Below are 19,388 nucleotides of genomic sequence, written 5' to 3' on the forward strand. Positions count from 1 at the left end.
TGTTCTTTATGTTTGAAATTTATTAGAAGTTATAAGTTTTTTGTAAGTCTAATTTTTAATTTAATAAATTTTACTCAGTAATTTTATATTACTTATGGACGTTCTGGTCCTTTATATATATATATATATATATATATATATATATATATATATCTATATATATATATATATATATATATATATATATATATAAAAGAGGTTATAATTACACCGGTGTAACTTTTATTAAGTATTACATCGCTGAATAATTTTATATTAATTGTAAATTTTGTAAATTCAACCGTTAGATTGAAAGTTCTTTATTTTTAGATCATAAATATTTTATATTAATCTAAAATGATTTGATACTTTATTCTTATAAAACAAAATTGTCGTAATATATCCATTTCAAAATATATTTAAATATTAACACTTTGATTATTTTCAAGTTGTTGTTCAATTTTAACAAAATTTGATATACACATATAAAGTATATAAACTTTCAATCTAACGGTTGGATTTATATGTACTAGTATTAAATAATAATAACAATCTATACTATTAATAAAAAAAAGATTGTCCTATTTGGTATCCACATTTTTTTAAAAGAATCACCATTATAACTATTCTTTTATAAATTATAATTTTTTATTATAAATTTTACTTCATAGTTATCTGTATTTATATAATTTTTATTATTTATTATTTATTTAAAATAATACACAGAAATATAAAGTATCTTTTGTATAATAATAATAATCTTTGATGTACATAAATTTTGCACTAATTTCTTATAAATCACTTTCTCTTTTTTTTCTTTTATTTATTTATTTATTCTCTCTTTTTCTACTTCATATTCAATTTTCAAACCTTTATCTCTTTAAATAACTATTCATTATTTCTTATTTTTATTTTTTATTTTTAAATAAAGAGTTACGAAGTACCACTGTTTTTTCCCTTTACTAATAATTACAGTAAAAATAAGTCAAAAATAACCGTTAAAGAGTATGCGTTTTTGGTTAAAGCATAAATCTCAATACTCTATCATTCAATCAAAGAGATAATTCATTTACTTCAATTTCCAACTTTCTTCTACTTTTTCTCACAAAAAATGCCATACTATTAGGCCAAAAAGCATCACTTTTTAGACTTTTCAATTTCTAAAAGCTATTCACTAACCCTTTTAAGTATGTCGTTGTTGGGTTCTCAAATCACACATTACTGCTTGTGCTGCATCAAACTAGGTTTCTATTTTTATTTTATTTTTTATTTCATATATGTGATTATTCATGCTCTTTGTTCATTCAAATACTAACCTCAATCTCTGAATCTATTTCTCTGTTTCTTCTATCCATTTTGGTCTCAGGTTCAATAAAAAACAGACAAAGTTCTTACTTCTCTATCGTTGACATCCTCTCAGCCACTGAAAGGTATGTCGTTTCTCTTTCCATATTCAATTTTTTTTCTTTTATTTTCTAACTATGAATTTAGTTAATTTAAATATATATTTTGTATTATATATATTTCCATTTAAAAAGATTACAAATCAAATGCTATTTTTATTTTTCAAAAAATAACAATTAAAGTTTTCATATACAAATAATTACAAATGAAAGTTATATTATCTTATATAATTTATAGTCATTTACAAAAATCATCTACTAATTGTGTTTGAAAAGCCTAAAAGATTAATTATTTCCCCTATTATGTAATATTGCTGCCTTGAAAAATTGTAAACATTGGAAGCAATTGTAGAGATTAAAGAGAATGTCCAGATTATTCTTTCGGCATATTGTGGAAATATCCACACACGTGTATAGGAAAAAAATATTAATATCATATTGTCTTTTATTATTTTCTAAATAATAATTTTTATATTATATTTTATTATATTATATAAATATGTTATATTTTGTGAGTTAAATTGTACTTTTTGTTTTTCATGTTTCACAATTTTATGAATTTCGTTACTTAATTTTTAGAATTTTTAGAATTTTATACATTTTATTACTTAATTGATTAATCGTTAATATAATATATTGATCTATTAATGATGTGAAATAATATTTCACATAAATAATTAATGTGTTATATTAGATACTAAATATTAGGTTACAAGTTATTATATTATATCAATAATCAACTAATAATGTTAGACAATCAACTAGTGAGATAATAAATGTATAAAGTTTGATATAATTGATAATAAAAAAATGTGCAATTTTGAAGTTGGAAGACATGATTTGGAAAATCTTGAAATGTGAATGACAGAGTGTGAAATTGTGTTTATTTATGTTAATTATATACAAATATTTACTCTCTCTCTCTTTATATATATATATATATATATATATATATAGATCATGGATCTACAGTCATGGGAAAATCACGATTACTCAAACGCATTCTTTGAAGGAGCAGTTCGTGTTTGTGAGGTAAATATGACACCATGAAAATCCTCTTATAGAATGAAATATAATTAACTTTCAATAATATATAACGTATCTAACACATTTATATATTTTCGAAAATGCATATCAGGAAACAGTCAAAATTCCAACAAGTTTTTATAACACATGGGGTAATGAACTGAGCAAAAAAGTCATACTTGAAGATAATTATGGCAATATCTTCCTGGTGGACATTGTTATTGATATCATAAATAATAAGGTTTCTGCTAAATTTGGTAATGGCATCAATTGTTTGAAGGCTTTCTACAACATTAAAGTTGGAACATTGCTTCACTTTAAATATGTGGGAAAAGACACATTTAAAATAAGGTTCTCCATCAATGAAACACCAAGTAACCAATTTATAGAATTTCAACCAAGGAGACAAGTTGGAAGTGCTTCAAGGACTCGCAAGGCAAATCAAATAATGTTATGGGAAAGTAGAATTTTTCATGAACAACGCCCATTTTGGAAATCATTGGTAAGTTAACATTTGTAATATTAATATATTTATTAATTAGTTATATTTTTATTTTACCTATGTGTTTTTCATGTTTAGATCATTCCAACAAATGTGGTGGAAACTGAATTTACTAATCAACCATCAACTATTATTGTGAAGCTACCAAACAACATGGAAGAAGATTGGGATATAATATGGTGCAAGGATAAACGACCAAATTCAAGGGGTTTTTGGAAGAGGTTGGTACAACTTTGGTAGAGAGAACAACTTTAACCTAGATGACAAAGTTCAATTTTGGAAAGTGGAAGGAGATGAGAGGTTAAGTGTGAAAGTATTGCGTATTTGAGTTGTGCTTCATGGTTAAAAATACTTTGCTTAATATTATAAGTTATTTATATGATGTTTTGAGAAATATTCTGCTTGCATCCATACACAAGAAAGTGATTTAGTTGTGTTAGTTTTTATTAACTTATTATTATTAAATATAAATATTAGTGAGTTACAGACAATTATGTTACAAGTGCTTGAGAATATCTCATTAGTGATTGAAAAATAAAAGATAATTACATTGTATATTTTAAACAAAGTTTCATTCAAAATAAATATTTGTATTTGAATATATAAAAATATATAATCCAAATTATCAGCATATTAAATAACATATCGAATTACTCATTTTTATATGAAACAATTTTTATTTTTTTTTGCAAAAAATGTAATTAACTCTACCTTTCTCTTACGATCTTAGGAATTGGAGGTGGATATTTTGGCACACTTTAAATGGATAATTGCATGAGACATTTTATTTCTTGATTATAATTTTTATACATGTTTACAAAGTTCACTATCGATATAAGTTAATTTCTTTTAAGAAAATCCTTTATACAGTTCTTATTGAGGATGAGACATTCTAATTTTAAATTTTGAAAATTATAATGGAATTGTTAATATTGTCAAATAACATTTTACTCAATATTTTTATTAATGTAAAATAATAGTAAGAAAAGTAAAAGGAATAAAATGAACAACATATCTTTGACAGATTTGTAACATTAGGGACTGAATATTGAGAAGGTAAAATTAAGATTTACTTTATCTTTTTACTATTAAATTTTGGCACCGTTGAAAACAAGTATAGTAAATAATTAAATATACCATAACTTCCATTGTACGTGCATTAATAGAACCAAAATCAAATAGGATATCACAATGGAATGCTTTGTTGTTATTTACCGTTACAACAACTGTGTATGAACCTAGTGAATATAGCAAGGAAGAAAACCTAAATCTGAATTGGACTTTAACGTTCTCACAAAAAAAAAAAAAATCCAATATGCTAATGATTAAAATTTGTAGAAACTTTTACAATGGATTATTTATTAATTTGTAGCACATCAAATATGACCCTCTAAATGAATAAATAGATCCAAAGAAAGACAAAGTTGTCTTGAACAATTAATTGTGCTGCACCATGGTTTGGTGGCCACACATTTTCCATTGTCTTGAATTAATTAACTATAAAATTTTGGAACACTAAATAGTCACAATGTCGATATGTCCGAGTGGTTAAGGAGACAGACTTGAAATCTGTTGGGCTTCGCCCGCGCAGGTTCGAACCCTGCTGTCGACGTTTTTCATTTTTACCTGAGTTTTTAATTTGTAAATATATTAATTTTAATTTTCTATTAGTATATTAAAATAACATATTGACGTTTTTCATTTTTACCTGAGTTTTTAATTTGTAAATATATTAATTTTAATTTTCTATTAGTATATTAAAATAACATATTCACCGTAACATTTTTATTAATATTTTAAATTTTTAATAAATTTTATTAATACATAATAATTAGTCTTAAATTTTTAATAAATTTTATTAATACATAATAATTAGTCTTTTCAATTCTTTCTATATCAAATATTTCTCTCTAATCTCATAGCATGGTGGCAATCTAAATCTCGTATCATATCAAGTAATTCTAACTTATTATTGTATTTTTTATTGTTGTAAAATAAAACATTGATTACGTTAAAATGGAAAACATTTTGTAAAATAATAAAGTATTATTCACCATAACATTTTTGTTAATATTTTACATTTTTTAATAAAATTTAATAAATTTATTAACAAATAATAATTAGTCTTTTTAATTTTTCGCACATCAAATATTTCTCTCTAACCTCATGACATGGTGCTAACTTAAATCTTATATCATATCAGGTAACTCTAACTTATTATTGTACTCTTTATTGTTGTAAGATAAAACATTGACCACGTTAAAGTGAAAAATATTTTGTAAAAGAATAAAACAAATATCCTACCATGCTTTTTGTTCATGTTATTTTTGAAAATGTTGTTGACAGTTAAGGAAGAGTTTGCCTTTTTTTGGATAAATTTTGCAATTGTAGTAATTTGTAAATATATTAATTTTAATTTTTTATTAGCATATTAATTAAAATAATATTATTCACCGTACCATTTTTGTTAATATTTTACATTTTTTAATAAAATTTAATAAATTTATTAACATATAATAATTAGTCTTTTCAATTAATCACATATTAAATATTTCTCTTTAATCTCATGACATGGTGACAACCTAAATTACATATCATATCAAGTAATTCTAACTTGTTATTGTATTTTTTATTGTTGTAAATAATTTAATTTTAATTTTTTATTAACATATTAAAATAGCATTATTTACCGTAAAATAAAACATTGACTACATTAAAATAGAAAACATTTTGTAAAAGAATAAAGCAAATATCCTACCATGCTTTTTGTTCATATTATTTTTGAAAATGTTGATAGTTAAGTAAGAATTTGTCCTTCTCTCGATAAGTTTTATAATTGTAAGAATCCCAACTTTTTTTTAATGCACCAATGTTACTGGCTACTTCTTCATACCCATTTGATTTTTTTTAAAACTAAGTTTCTTGGTTTAGTAGTTGTAACGTCAACTTGAAATATGGAATTGATTGATTTACTAGCTACTTCTTCATATCTATTTGATTTTTTTTTCTTTAAATTAAGTTTATTGTTTTGGTAGTTTTAACGCCTGCTTGAAATATAGGGTTGATTGATTTGATATCTTCAAATTCAATTCTCATTCATATTAAAATAATATTTAGTTAACGAAAATTAACATAAATTAATCATTATCGATAATTTTGAAATATTTGAGAAATTATGTCCATAAAAAAATTGATTTTATTATTTTATCAAGTAAAGGGCGAAGAGTCTAACAAAAACTAATTTTAATAAAAAAAAGAATTGCTGGAAATGAATTTCTTCATTGGAAAAGAATAAATGAATTTGTTGAATAATGGAAAAGCATGGTGCAGTCTGTCACGCCCATCTCCTCTGAGGAGGCTAATGACAATGACACTTAAAGAGTCTGATTCCACGATAAACTTACAATGAAACCTTGTTGCCTAGCACCCAAGAAAATTCCATATAATTCTACAAGAACCATGCAGGTCCCAATATTTGAGGTGAAAAGTGAAACCCACAATAAACTCACCTTGATCATTTTGCAAACAAACCAGCGTTCCTCATGGTGATACATGTGTTGGAGTTCAAGTATGAAGTAAAGTCTCACATTAGTTAAAGTTGGGCATGTTGAGTAATATATAAGTGAGAAAGACCCACTTACCTAATGTTTTAAGGTTTTAGAATATGTTGTGATATCAAGTTTATTTGTCACTACCTATTGTAGAGTGCTCCCTAATGTTAAAGACTCCCCAACATTGGTATCAGAGTTGATGGTTCAACCAAGTGACTAGTAATCAACTCAGACGAGTATTGATTGGATCTAAGAGTAGGATTATCCCGTGGGATTGTGACTGGACCCACCTACCTAATACCTTAAGATTTTAGGATATGTTGTGGTGTCAAGCTTACTTGTGTGACTTACTCACTACACATTACAAAGTGATTCCTGATGCTAAAGACTCCGAACTATGATATGTCCAAGGTCCAATATGAAAAAAATTTCAGAATTTTTTTTTGACTTTGTCCGTGTCAACAAACAATTCGAAATGCCTCGACTTTTTTAAAATAAGTCTGAGTCAAATAGCAATAATTCAAGGCACTTTCCAGTATTTTGGAAACCCAAATACTCAATCGTATACACTAACAAAAGATCCCTTCTTGCATGTTGGATCATATACTCCTTTTATCTTTTAATAAATGAAACAATGTCCAACATTTCTCTATGTAGGGACAACTTTGTAGGCTCCAACATTTGGTTCTTCCTCACAAATGATGCTTCAAACAATAACCCCTTTTCTCTCACAATGTTTTGATGTCATGCCAACAACATTTTTGAAAGACTCTTTGAAAAATAACCCAAAATTCAGATATTTGGAGAACAAGTTTTAGCATGCGGAAGAAAGACCCTTGAAATGGGGCCGCCGAACTCATTTTTTTTCCACCAAAATAGCGATCAGTGATCACTCTGGCTCTGACTCGTATGGCGATTGATACAAGAGAGGTAAAAGAACTGGAGTTATTTTCATTAATGGACAGGATGCTAAAATTTTGATTTTGTCTTATGTAACAGTTGAAAATTTTGATAAATTCCCATCCTCTACTTCTTCTTCTTCTACTCTCTCTCCACTGCTTAACAACACAAAACGCAGTTAAATAATTACACGGCATTATTCCCTAGTGTCGTTTCCCCGCATGCAGCCCAACCCCAGTTCCGTTCCGTTCTAGGTAAAATCAAATCATTCATCCACGTGGCCGCCACGTGTCCTCCTCATGTCACACAATGCTGATTCCACACATTCGCATATCGCCATGCTGCTTCACCACCATCTCGTGACACCTCCTCACTCCCTCCACCGGAAACTTCCACTCCTCAACCCTAACCCTAACCCTATCTTCTTCCATTTCTTCCTCTTCTTCCTCTTCCTCTTCCTCTTCCTCTTCCTCTTCCTCCACATCTTCCAGATCCGCCACCAGATGCAATGTCAACCTTCCGTTGTGCCTCGAAGCGCGCAGAATCTCCGTCCGCTCTATCCTCACCTCCGTCAACTCCAACCTCCCGTCTTTCCTCACCGCCCGGAGATAAAAACTCGGTTTCCCGTCGCGGCTCAGCGACGTAAGCGGCGGCGGGAAGGAGCGCACCTTGGCTCTGGCCTCCGCCTTCAATGTGACCCTCCTCCGCGAAATCTCATCGTTCTCAGCGGCGGCATTGGCGTCGCCGTGAATCTCGTCGGAGCTCTCAAACCCTAGACTCTCGGTGCAAGAAGTCAAGCCGTTAGATCCAACGGGAACTAATCTGTTGTCGTTCTCGGAGGTAGGAGCGGCGTTGGGCCTGAGCATGGCGGATTGGAGAACATTGGGAGGCGTGTGGAGGTCTCGCGTGGCGAGGCCCAGGCCCAGGCCCAGGCCCAAGAGCAGCGGGTGATGGTGGTGTTGAGAATGAGAGGAGGCACTCCTCTTGTTGAAGAAAAAATTAATCATGATGGCGGAGAGGGAGAGGAGTAAGGAGAAGAAGAGAAAGAGGAAGAGAGAAAGTAATGTTTGAAAATGAAAAGAACCAAGCGAAGAAAATTAGAGTATTAAAATAACGGTATGAGCTGGACTCCGTGATGGAGCAAACGGTGCCGGGTCCCACGTTGGACTCCCTCCAAATACCCTTCTTTTCTTTCTTATCTTACTCACTTCCCTAACCTTCAAATTATCACCGTTGACCGCTTATTAACAATTCCTACTTAATTATCTACCTGTCCCTTCATCAACCTTCTTTTTTATTTTTCGATTTTCTCCTGTCATTCTTTCACCCTTCCCTAACCAAAATACCTCCACACAAAACGGATTTCCATCTTCACCACCTTCTACAAATTAGTGGATCACCTCCACTTATCATTGCATTAACCAAACCTTTTTCTTACTCCAATCCAATCCATGCACCAAAACCAATTTCTAATGGATAACATCTATAAACTAATTTATACAAGTTATTATACGTTTATTTTGTTCATCAAAAGTTATTATTTTTTGCTTTACTTTATCCCAAAAGGTTCTTATTTATCAAAGTTAGCAGGATATTTTTTTTATTATATATTTCTACCTAAAAATATGCGATGTGTAAAGACACGTGATCCGATATCCTAGTACTTTATTTTTTTTTATTAAATGATAAAGTTTGATGATTGATACAGTCGTTTCCAACCAAGTTGTTACCTGAAAAGGGTTTTCAAATCAATCTTATAAAGCTGCTCACAGTTAGTCCGTGGTCTTTATAAATGTGATAACATGACGTGTTCATCCGACATGTATGAAACAGAAAATGACATGATAATGACTTGCGTTATTAAATTATAATTATACCCTTTATAATTATTCTGCACATCTAATATTAGGTATTTTTATTGGGATTTGGATGGAATTAACATCCAAGATATCATGCATGATACGATAAGGAATCATTTGAGAGCAATTAAGGAGAAACTTTCAAAAGGATGTATATTTTCACGGGACATCTTGTTAGGTGGTGATATACCCACTTTTAAAAGGATGAAATTCATCCCTCACAAGTGAACTAGTTTTTATAAATTTTGGAAATTTAGTTTTGAAACAACATGAAATTGTTCAAACTTCCCCTTCCAATTTAATTTATTTTTAGCAAACTATATCACGGAAAGATATTGCAATACTCTTGACTTCCATAATGATCAAATCTTGGAGTGCGATTCAAGCAACAATACAAATTCAAAATGATCAAGTTTGTTTCATAAAATCTTTTTCATCATGTATCATATGAAAATTGTTGCTGGATTTATTGTGCATGCAATTCTGCAACTGGGTCATGCCAAATTCATCTCTTGGCTGAACATGGATTAAGAGATTCTTGAACTTCTTCTAGTGTACGCCCCTTCGTCTCTGGTACTAGTTTTGCCACGAATAGAACGGTGAAGCCACATATGCCAGAGAATATGAAGAAAGTTCCTGACCAAACATAATATGAATTTTTGCATTCATTTTTTTATTATTTTCTTCATTTTTTTTAAGGGAGGAGTAAGTATTCTCACAAGGAATTAAGAGTACATTTTAACCTACCTGTGGAACTCCAACCCACGAGGAAGTTAAAGGCATATGATATAATCCAAGAACACAACCAACTAACCAAAGTCACAAGACTTCCAGCAGAGCCCTTCACGTTAATGGGAAATATCTAGGGGCCAAAAAATAAAATAAAATAAAATAAAAAGATAATTTAGTCAAACCGAAGACTTTTTTTTTAATCTAATTTTTATTTGATATGTTCAGAAACTACCTCAGACATTATAACCCAGGGGATTCCCCCCATCCCAAGCGAGAATGATCCTGTATATACCTGATCATTACAAAAAAGTAAATGGTGAAAAATGAAAATACCTTACTTAGATCAAGTTCTTTATATTATTTTTCTTAACTTCTCAAATCAAACAATGATACAAGAATTTTTTTTCTTTAGATGGTTAAGATATAATAGTTTATCATCCCTCTTTCAAAGTCATAAAACAAAGTAATGAATTTGAATTAATGTTTCGTTATAATCCAATTAAAGGCATAAGATTGCACACTGTAGTCAAAGATTTAGATAATGGTGCATTATTGCATAAGCATTGCCATTGCAAAATCGTTACCAGTACACCAACGAGTGCCAAAATGGGACTGGCTTCCTTCCATTTATGTAGGTCCTGAATAAGGTAACTCAATTAATTGATTGTTTTAGAAATAACTAATGTGAAAAAGAAAAAAAAAAAAAAAAAAAAAAACTTATATAATAGAGCATATTTTGTTATTAAAGAACCTGTAAGAAAAATGATAGTGCTGCAAGGAAGCATCCTAAGCATGTTCCGGATGCAGAGATCTGCATAAAAGTGAACATTGTGGATTCAGATTTTAGTGACCATCACAAAACAGAAGAACAAAAGCTTAACCATTTTTACCAGTAGAAGTGGTCTTCTCCCTGATATATCCATCAGAAGTACTCCCAAAGTTGTCATTGGGATCTATAAAGACAAAAATGACTGAATAGAAGTGAAGAGAAGACTCACCAAAAAAAGTAGCATCTATCTCATTTTATACTATACAACATTAAGAAGACAAGTGAATTAATTGTATGAAGAACCTGAACAGCAACCATTGCTATCATTCCAATACTTCCGGAAAACCCTGCCATGGATAAGAATTTTTGCCTCTATGACAATCACGTTATAAATTCAATATTCTCATAGTCATTTTCCTAATGTGTCATATGTTAGAAGCATTAAAAAAATTTGCATGTACCAGCAGAGATGAATATAGAACTTGCATAAAAAGAAATGCCGTTAACCCCTCCAAACTGTTGTAGTATCATCAGGCCAACTCCTACCTAACAAAGTAACTAGATACCATAAGAATCTGCCAAAGGATATGAAAGGGTGCAAGAATGGGAATATAAGCTCACAGTGAGTGACTTCAGATACTGCAATTGAAATAAGCCAATGATGCTAGCTTCTGTTTGCATCTGAAGGGCTTCAGTAAAATCCTACAAAAAAAAAAATACAACATAGAAAATAACATATTAGGCTTCTTTCCTTTTTTCCCCTTGTTTTGCTTCTTACTTGGTCTGCAATCGACAAGTTAACCTTCTAATGAACAAACACTAAATATATATACTCTAATTTCAGTGGCCTCTTGAGAAACATCAGCATTCTTTCCTCTAAGGCGCTGTAATGCAGATTCACTCCTTTCCCAGTGACCAAATTTTGCCTGCAGAAGATTTCTACTATCAGATATTTGTGACGTGTTTGTCTAACAACATGCCTTGATTCCAATTATTTGATAAAAGTGACGAAAAATCTCAGTTTCTTGTGTGAAAATTGTGTCCAAACAGAAGCCATAGATAACTCTCACCAGCCACCTAGGAGACTCAGGAATGAAGAATAGACCCAAAAGTTGTACAAGACATGGAACAGTTCCTGAGACAGAAAAAGAAAAAATTGAAACTTACATCCAACTTTTAAAATTTCAATTTGTTAGAAGAAAACCAGAAAGAAGAACATTACCTATTAGAGCTAAAATCCTCCAATTCAAGAATGCTCCGATAAGATAAGTTAATGATACCCCACAACAAATCATTAACTGTCTCCAAATAGGGATTCAAAATTAGCTTATTTGTGAAATGTGTAAATTAACATAGGTGGCACGTGCAATGAGATATAATCAGAGAAAACATCATTGCTTTACCTGATGAACTGTGGTGAATGCCCCTCGAAGATTCTTGGGCGTTATTTCAGCTATATAAACTGGTACCTATCATGGAAAGAGAAGACAACAACCCATTTGCATTTCTTGAGTAACTGAATACCTTTTGAACTGAAATTATGAGAAACCAAGAGTCACAACAATTACCACATAAGACAGAAGGCCCATGCCACATCCTACCAACAGTCTTCCAACATAAAGCCACCAACCAACCTTCAAAAAAGCACCAAGTGTCAAATATCAACGACTGAATTTGTGCAAACCTCGTTGGTTTACTTTACAAATCATGTTAGTTGCTTAAAAAGAAATTTTACTTAAGTTTTATAGTTAACTCAACACTCAACAGGACTACATGCAACTAGAAATGTAAGCAACTTAGAGAAACATGAAACGAAGTCAAAGAAGTAGTAAACCTTTGAGAATGCTATGGCAATCCATCCCAAGATGCAGAATACTTCGGAGAAGCCCATAGCCTGATTTTCAAAAAGCAACATAACCGAAAATCGAAATAATAAGACAGGAAACTTTCATTTCGAAACACACAAAATTGGATGAACTTACAACTCGTCGACCTGCATAGTCTGCTATTCTACCACTTATGATGGCACCAATCACTGCTCCAATTGACAGTATTGATCCAAAAAGTGAATACTGCATGGCCATTAAAAAAGCTTTAAATACTTCTCTTGCTATATACATGAAAAATGTTGTGATTCAAAGTTCAAACCTCGGCCACACCAAGATTGAGATCATCCATGATTCCAGTCTGAGCAGGAGATGAATATCCCACCTGCAAAAATCACAGTGACAATGGTAATTCTTAATTCTAATAAGGAGAAATGCTAGTAACAAAAATTTACTTTGTATCATTAGTTGAAATTTATAAGAAATCACAAAATGTTGCAGATCTCACTTATTTAGTTAGTCTCAACGTCTCATTTATAATTTTGTAGTTTCTAATTAATTTTAACTAATAATAGAATAGAAAGAGTGTTAACAAATGTATTACTAGCACTTTTCCTCTAATAAAATAGCCAAACCAAAACATGTGAAGGGGAACTTACCGCAGTCCCAAAAACATAGGAACCTGAGACAGCAACAAGGGTGGTAAGTATAAGAAGAGGTGGTAGGTACCAAGTTTCTTTCTGGCTTTTTTCCTCACAATCAACGCCACCATTTCCACCATACCCTTGTGATTCTGCGGAAAGAAGAGGAGTTGAAAATTCGCTTGGTACAGTGCTTTTAGTACCGTCCATGATTATCCACAAGCAGAGGCAAGAGCCACGAAGATTTTTTTAGGTTGTGTGACAGAATTAATGGATCTAAAAAGAGTAGTGTCTTGTGTGGTCAAAAATTGAAGTGAGAAGGACACTGTTGGAGGTAAAGTCTGTGAAGATCCGTAAGCCATTTTTGTGACAACAAAGTGAACAATAGGAAGACGTAGTTCTTAGAATTTCTATGAGTAGCTGGTTGGGAGGTAGAAAATTTCTACCATCCATTAATGGCTATGCTTCATCCCTTCCCTATAAATAGCACCTCCCATATTTCATTTTCACCATCTCAGAGAGTCAAAAGCAAGAGTGTCTCGAAATGAATGTATTTTCCTATTATAAGAGAGAGAGTGTGTTATTATTCTATCATTTAGAAAGAGATTGTAATTTCTCTTACACTCCGTGAAAATATTTTTCTAATCTTGCCAGTTATTTTTTCTTTCCACGTAAAAATATTGTGTATTGATTCCTGTTTTTTCATCTTTTATTTTAGTTGAGAGTTATTATTTTGTTATTATGTTACCCATCAAAGTCTTGTGTCTTGACTTGAGACGCGACGTTTGTTGCTTTCAACTTCGATTCAGTGGAGGTGCCGTGAGATGATTTTTTTGTTACCGAGCATGCGTAATCTGAAATGAAATGAAATGAAATGATTGGCATGAAGGGTGGACAACGACATCTTGCTCTTCCTTGGCACTTGGCAGTATCTTACGTTTTACTTGCATGTGATGAATGAGGAGTTACAACTTCAGATATTTTTGCGTACGGCTATTTTTTTTTCTTCTTTTCAATCCAACTTGTACCATTACTGTTCGTGGGAAATCATAATGAGATTGTAGAATTTTTATTTCAACCATAGAAATAGGAAGAGAAGTAAAAGAAATGTAAGATAAGACGAGAGATAAATCAAAATAATGGTGTAAAAAATATTAAAAAAATAATACAATACAACTGATCACAATAACCACTGATACTCGCTGATTGTCATTTCCTACATTTAGATGCGTATTTTAACAAGCTTATTACACGGAATCTCCATCGATCTTCCATTTGGACAAATTGTAAATTTGTATATTCATCTCTTAATTCGAATTCAAAGAAGCTTGAATTTCCTCTAGTGTACGGCCCTTGGTCTCTGGCACTAGTTTTGCTACGAAAACAACAGTGAGGCCACATATGCTAGAGAATATGAAGAAAGTTCCTGTCCAAACACAGCGTAAAAATGAATTTCATTCCATATATAAAAATAAGGACCTTTTACTTGTCTATGCTCATTCCCAGTTTTTTTTTTTTTTTTTAAATTCTTCAAATTGGGATTTTTTACCTTCTCTTTTTAGGGAATGGATGGTGAGAATTTAAGTTGAGAGTAAATACAAGCTTACCTACTGAACTCCAACTCATGAGAAAGTTAAAAGCATATGACACAATCCAAGAACATGAACGTTACTAAGCTTCCAGCAGAGCCCTTCACATTAATGGGAAATATCTGAAAAAATAAAAATATAACAATTCATCGTACTGAGGAATAATAATTAATTATTATATTTGAAATTTTTATTTCATGAGTTCAAGCATAGTTGGACAGAGTTACCTCAGCTCAGACATTATAACCCATGGAATTCCTGCCAAGCCTAGCGTGAAGGATCCCATATATACCTATCAATATAAGACATGAATTGAAATTTTATTGTAAAACTTAACTTCAGATATATCATTCAAGTCTTAAACTCAATTCTACTTCACAAAGAAAAATACAGGGCCAACGAAAAAAGAGGCACATCATAGAAGTTCTAGCAAGAAATCAAGAACTTAATTGATATGCAAGAAATGCAACTCTCCTACGAATTCTTTTTCTTAATTGCTATATATAGAGACACAAAATATTATTAGGTAAAATTTTAACATAACAACTCTTTCATGTCATGGCCACCACAAACCAGAATAATGATTGAATTTGAATCCATTTCAGTTAGATACCTAGAGCTAGAATTATGAGATTTCATGATGTGGTCCAAGATACAAGTATGGGTACAATAATTGCATAAGCATTACCAGTACACCAACAAGCGCCATAATGGGACTGATTCCATTCCGTTCATGTAAATCCTGTATCAGGCAAGCCTAATTATTCTTGGAAATAATTGAAAAACAGCTTATTAAAGTACGATCTTCTATTAAAAGAACCTTCAAGAAGAATGATAGGGCTGCAAGGAAGCTTCCTAAGCATGTTCCTATGGCAGAGGCCTGAGTAAAAGTCAAATTTTGGATTCAGGATTAACAGAACATGGAAATAATAAAAATAAAAAGGAACAAAAGCTGAACCATTTTACCAGTAAAAGTGGTCGTCTTCCACATTTATCCATCAAAAATACTCCTAAAGTAGTCGCTGGGATCTATAAAAACAAATAATGCGATTGAAATGAAAAAAATACTCAGGAATGAAATGGTACCCTCATAAATAATGACATTGAACTCTTATATAGAATTAAGCAGATGGAAATGATGAAACTATGTAAACAGAATTAAGAACCTTAACAGCAACCATTGCTATTGTTCCAATACTATCTGAAAACCCTGTCATAGAGAAGAATTTTTGCTTTCTTGTGAATCTAATACAAATATAATATTCTCAAGTTTGTTTTTTACTATTTTTATATGATAGAAGCATAGAAAAGGACCTGCACATACCAGCCGAGGTGAATATGGAATTTGTATAAAAAAGTATGCCAGAAAACCCTCCAAACTGTTGCAGCATCATCAAGCCTACTCCTACCTAACCAAGTAACTAAGTACCATTAAAACCTGCAAAATGTTAAGATAGGTTGCATGAATGGGGTTTATTTAGAATACTCACTGTAAGTGACTTTAAGTAATGCAATTGAAATAATCCAATAATGCTAGCTTCTGTTTGTCGCTGAAGGGCTTCTGTGTAATCCTACAAATGAAGGTACAATGTAAAAAATGATAGATATTAAACTCTTTGGTTTCCTCCTTTTTTATTTCCCTTATTCTTCCTCCAAGTAAGTTAACCCAAGTGTAACATAATAAATTAATAACATTCTAAAGAACAAAAGTTTGTTATGTACTCTGATTTCAGTGGCCTCTTGATAAACATCAGCGTTCTTTCCCCTAAGGCGCTGTAAAGCAGATTCACTCTCTTTCAAGCGACCAACCTTAGCCTGCAGAAGATTACATGTATCACTTGTGCAGTTGTGCTAATGACGTGTTGACTAGAATAATTTGACAAAAGTGATGAAAAAATTCAGTTGCTTGTGTGATCTGTGTCCAACATGTACTGCCCAAGCAACAAAATTCAAGAAGTTAGGAGCAACTCACTTGCCACCTAGGTGAATCAGGGATGAAGGGAAGACTCAGAAGCTGCGCAAGACATGGAATAGTTCCTCAGATAAAGATCAAAATTAAATGAGTAACATACTAACATTGAACCCTTTTTAATTTTGATTTGTTAAAAGGACAACATAAAGAGCATTACCAATTACAGACAAAATCCGCCAATTCAAAAATGCTCCAACAAGATAAGTTAATGACAACCCACAACAAATCATTAACTGTCACAACAATACCAAATAGACATTTAAAATAAGCCTCTACGTGACACATAAAACATAATTGGCATGGCATGATACACAAAATGAGGGTAAAATGATATTAAGAGATATCATTATAGTATTGCTTTACCTCATGAACTGCAGTAAATGTTCCTCGAAGATTCTTGGGTGTTATTTCTGCTACATAAACTGGAACCTAATATGCAAAGGGAACTAATATTAATTTGAATTTCTTGATTCACTGGATAACATTATTGAACAGCAGTCATAAGTCATAACATATAATTACACATAACAACAATTACCACATAAGATATCACACCAATCCCACATCCTATTAGTAGTCTTCCAAGGTAAAGCCACCAAGCAACCTTCAAACAAGCACCAAATGTTTGATATCAAATGCTGAATTTAAGGAAATTAACCCCGTGGGATTAGGACCAGACAGAATTAACCCCAGAATTACAAATTAACTCAATAGTAATTTTTCTTGAAGCCTTGTTCAAAAGGATTACTAATTTTCTTTCTTTGTTAATAAGCCTCATATATAGTTAATTCCTGGACAAGCCTGCACATCAATTTAAGGAATTCTGGGGTGAAATTAATGGCAAACCTTAGAGAATGCTATGATAAGCGATCCCAAGATGCAGAAAACCTCCGACATACCCATGGCCTGCACAGCAAAATACAAAATAACATAAGGTGAACAACAATAACATCGAAATTATAATTAAGTGTAGTATGATTTTAACTTACAACTCGACGACCTGCATAATCTGCTATTCTACCGCTTACAGTGGCACCAATCATCGCTCCAACAGTCAATATTGAACCAAAACTTGAGTACTACAAAAGTTCATACAGTTTAACTTAAGGCCAATAAACTATAAGGTGTAAATGTTAGTAGAAAACTTAATGCACTCTCTTAGATGTTTTGGTATTGTTCTATTCAGAAATAGAGTTTCACCTTGGAACCTATGTTGACCTTTAATATTAATCTTTATTAGGCATATTATCTAGGTAAAATCTCCAAATCTAATTAAAATATAACAGAAAGAAATACTTAATCAACTCATTTATATGAGGAGTATTCCTATCATATTCTACTAAGACAAAGGTTGTGAGGTTTATTGGAGGTTCAAACCTGGTTGAGAGCGAGATCCAGGTCATGCATAATTCCAGATTGAGTAGGAGATGAATATGCGATCTGCAAAATGAGTAGGAATGTGACAGCACAGCACAGCACTTGGTCATTCTGAATTGTGATGAAGCAGTGTGTGAAGGGGATAACTTACAGCAAAACCAAAAGCGTAAGAACCAAAAACAGCAGAAAGGGTGCTGAAAATAAGAGTAAGAGGTATTGGAGATGCTTCCCTTTGCCCATTTCCCTGGAAGTCAGCTTCAAGCAGAGGAGTTGAACTACCTTTGGTGTTCATGACTGATTTGAGTCCGCCACTCAACAGACACTTTGCAGAGTTATAACATGGTCGGATCTACTGCAAGGTTATCTATCAAGCACTTCTCGTAGGCCCCATTTTCATCAAGATGATTAATATCAATGCAAGTGTTCGTTGAAGGTTGAGGCCAATGTTTTTCAATATACACTCATTAATAATCATATAAAAGTCTGAACTGCAACTCATTTTACCAATAAGAGTATGAGTCATGTTTGTTAATTGAAACAATTAATTATTACTTCTTAAAATCAATCAATTAAAAGTTAGTTAAACATATGATTTACTCGTTCCTCATGTCTCAAATTCTCACTTTATTCCTAATTCAGTTCTTATACGTATAATGTATTATTAATTTTTTTTACATGTAAGAATTATACTTATGGCAACAACATTTAAACCTAAAATTATTCTACCCCTTCTTTCACTTGACACATCCTAATGGTTAGGTGTTATTGATTTGGTTTTAAGGATTAAATTAAAAATGTATTCTATGTACCGGAACTAAATTTAGGATGTATTACTATAAGTTTGCATAAAAGGTCAAAAGTTCCACCAACTAGGAGTTCAAGTAGAATTACACTTGATCTGTTCAACTAGATATGAATTTGAAACTTGTTGACAGACTTAAAACAATAAATATTCCACACTGATATAACATAATTAAAAAAAACGAAATTTCTAATACCTATTACAAAAATATGCTAATAATTTTTTTGTTTAATTTTAAATCACATATTAATAAGTGAACTAACATTACTTACTTTAAAATATTATAGAGAATAAACTTATAATAAAAAATTTGAAAGATCAAAATTACACATTCAGAAAATTACTAGTTTTTTTTTCTAAATACCCAAAGAATCCAAGTCCAATGGTGTAACTTAAAATTAAAAAAAAAAAAAAAAATCATATGTGAAGTATGTTGTTGGACAAAATTAATCCATCTAAG

General features: G+C 31.4%; 4 protein-coding genes and 1 non-coding gene across 6 annotated transcripts; 2 read left to right on the top strand and 3 right to left on the bottom strand.

Moving 5' to 3' along the window:
* Positions 1–1,264: 1,264 nt before the first annotated feature.
* On the top strand, positions 1,265–3,316 carry LOC109795741 (uncharacterized). Its single transcript, XM_020355271.3, has 4 exons — positions 1,265–1,409; positions 2,340–2,414; positions 2,521–2,910; positions 2,989–3,316. The coding sequence occupies exons 2-4, from the start codon at positions 2,343–2,345 to the stop codon at positions 3,148–3,150; spliced, it is 624 nt and encodes a 207-aa protein (XP_020210860.1). The 5' UTR covers positions 1,265–1,409; positions 2,340–2,342; the 3' UTR covers positions 3,151–3,316.
* A 1,124-nt stretch (positions 3,317–4,440) lies between these two features.
* On the top strand, positions 4,441–4,522 carry TRNAS-UGA (transfer RNA serine (anticodon UGA)). Its single transcript has one exon. It is a non-coding gene; the product is annotated as a tRNA-Ser (tRNA).
* Positions 4,523–6,878: 2,356 nt separating this feature from the next.
* Positions 6,879–8,507, bottom strand: LOC109797711 (uncharacterized). Its single transcript, XM_020357829.3, has one exon. The coding sequence runs from the start codon at positions 8,366–8,368 to the stop codon at positions 7,664–7,666; it is 705 nt and encodes a 234-aa protein (XP_020213418.1). The 5' UTR covers positions 8,369–8,507; the 3' UTR covers positions 6,879–7,663.
* A 1,046-nt stretch (positions 8,508–9,553) lies between these two features.
* Positions 9,554–13,720, bottom strand: LOC109789913 (sugar transporter ERD6-like 5). 2 transcript variants are annotated; one of them, XM_083059143.1, is made up of 18 exons: positions 13,207–13,720; positions 12,870–12,932; positions 12,704–12,793; positions 12,556–12,615; positions 12,290–12,355; positions 12,125–12,190; positions 11,944–12,019; positions 11,792–11,856; positions 11,555–11,647; positions 11,343–11,423; positions 11,183–11,267; positions 11,025–11,068; positions 10,843–10,905; positions 10,704–10,763; positions 10,537–10,590; positions 10,185–10,244; positions 9,968–10,082; positions 9,554–9,856 (listed from the first exon to the last, which is right to left on the bottom strand). In XM_083059143.1, the coding sequence occupies exons 1-18, from the start codon at positions 13,396–13,398 to the stop codon at positions 9,726–9,728; spliced, it is 1,464 nt and encodes a 487-aa protein (XP_082915269.1). In that variant the 5' UTR covers positions 13,399–13,720; the 3' UTR covers positions 9,554–9,725. The 2 variants fall into 2 exon arrangements, with proteins under 2 accessions (XP_082915269.1, XP_082915270.1); XM_083059144.1 differs by lacking the exon at positions 13,207–13,720 and having other exon boundaries at positions 12,715–12,793.
* Positions 13,721–14,315: 595 nt separating this feature from the next.
* Positions 14,316–18,613, bottom strand: LOC109789914 (sugar transporter ERD6-like 5). Its single transcript, XM_020348968.3, has 17 exons — positions 18,278–18,613; positions 18,127–18,189; positions 17,739–17,828; positions 17,596–17,655; positions 17,288–17,353; positions 17,113–17,178; positions 16,750–16,791; positions 16,500–16,592; positions 16,268–16,348; positions 16,102–16,186; positions 15,944–15,987; positions 15,744–15,806; positions 15,598–15,657; positions 15,466–15,519; positions 15,005–15,069; positions 14,796–14,899; positions 14,316–14,614 (listed from the first exon to the last, which is right to left on the bottom strand). The coding sequence occupies exons 1-16, from the start codon at positions 18,416–18,418 to the stop codon at positions 14,881–14,883; spliced, it is 1,092 nt and encodes a 363-aa protein (XP_020204557.1). The 5' UTR covers positions 18,419–18,613; the 3' UTR covers positions 14,316–14,614; positions 14,796–14,880.
* Between the last annotated feature and the right edge of the window lie 775 nt (positions 18,614–19,388).

Source organism: Cajanus cajan, chromosome 6, assembly GCF_000230855.2.
Source record: "Cajanus cajan strain Asha chromosome 6, NIPB_CcT2T_4, whole genome shotgun sequence".
In the NCBI taxonomy this organism is placed as follows: Eukaryota; Viridiplantae; Streptophyta; class Magnoliopsida; order Fabales; family Fabaceae; genus Cajanus; species Cajanus cajan.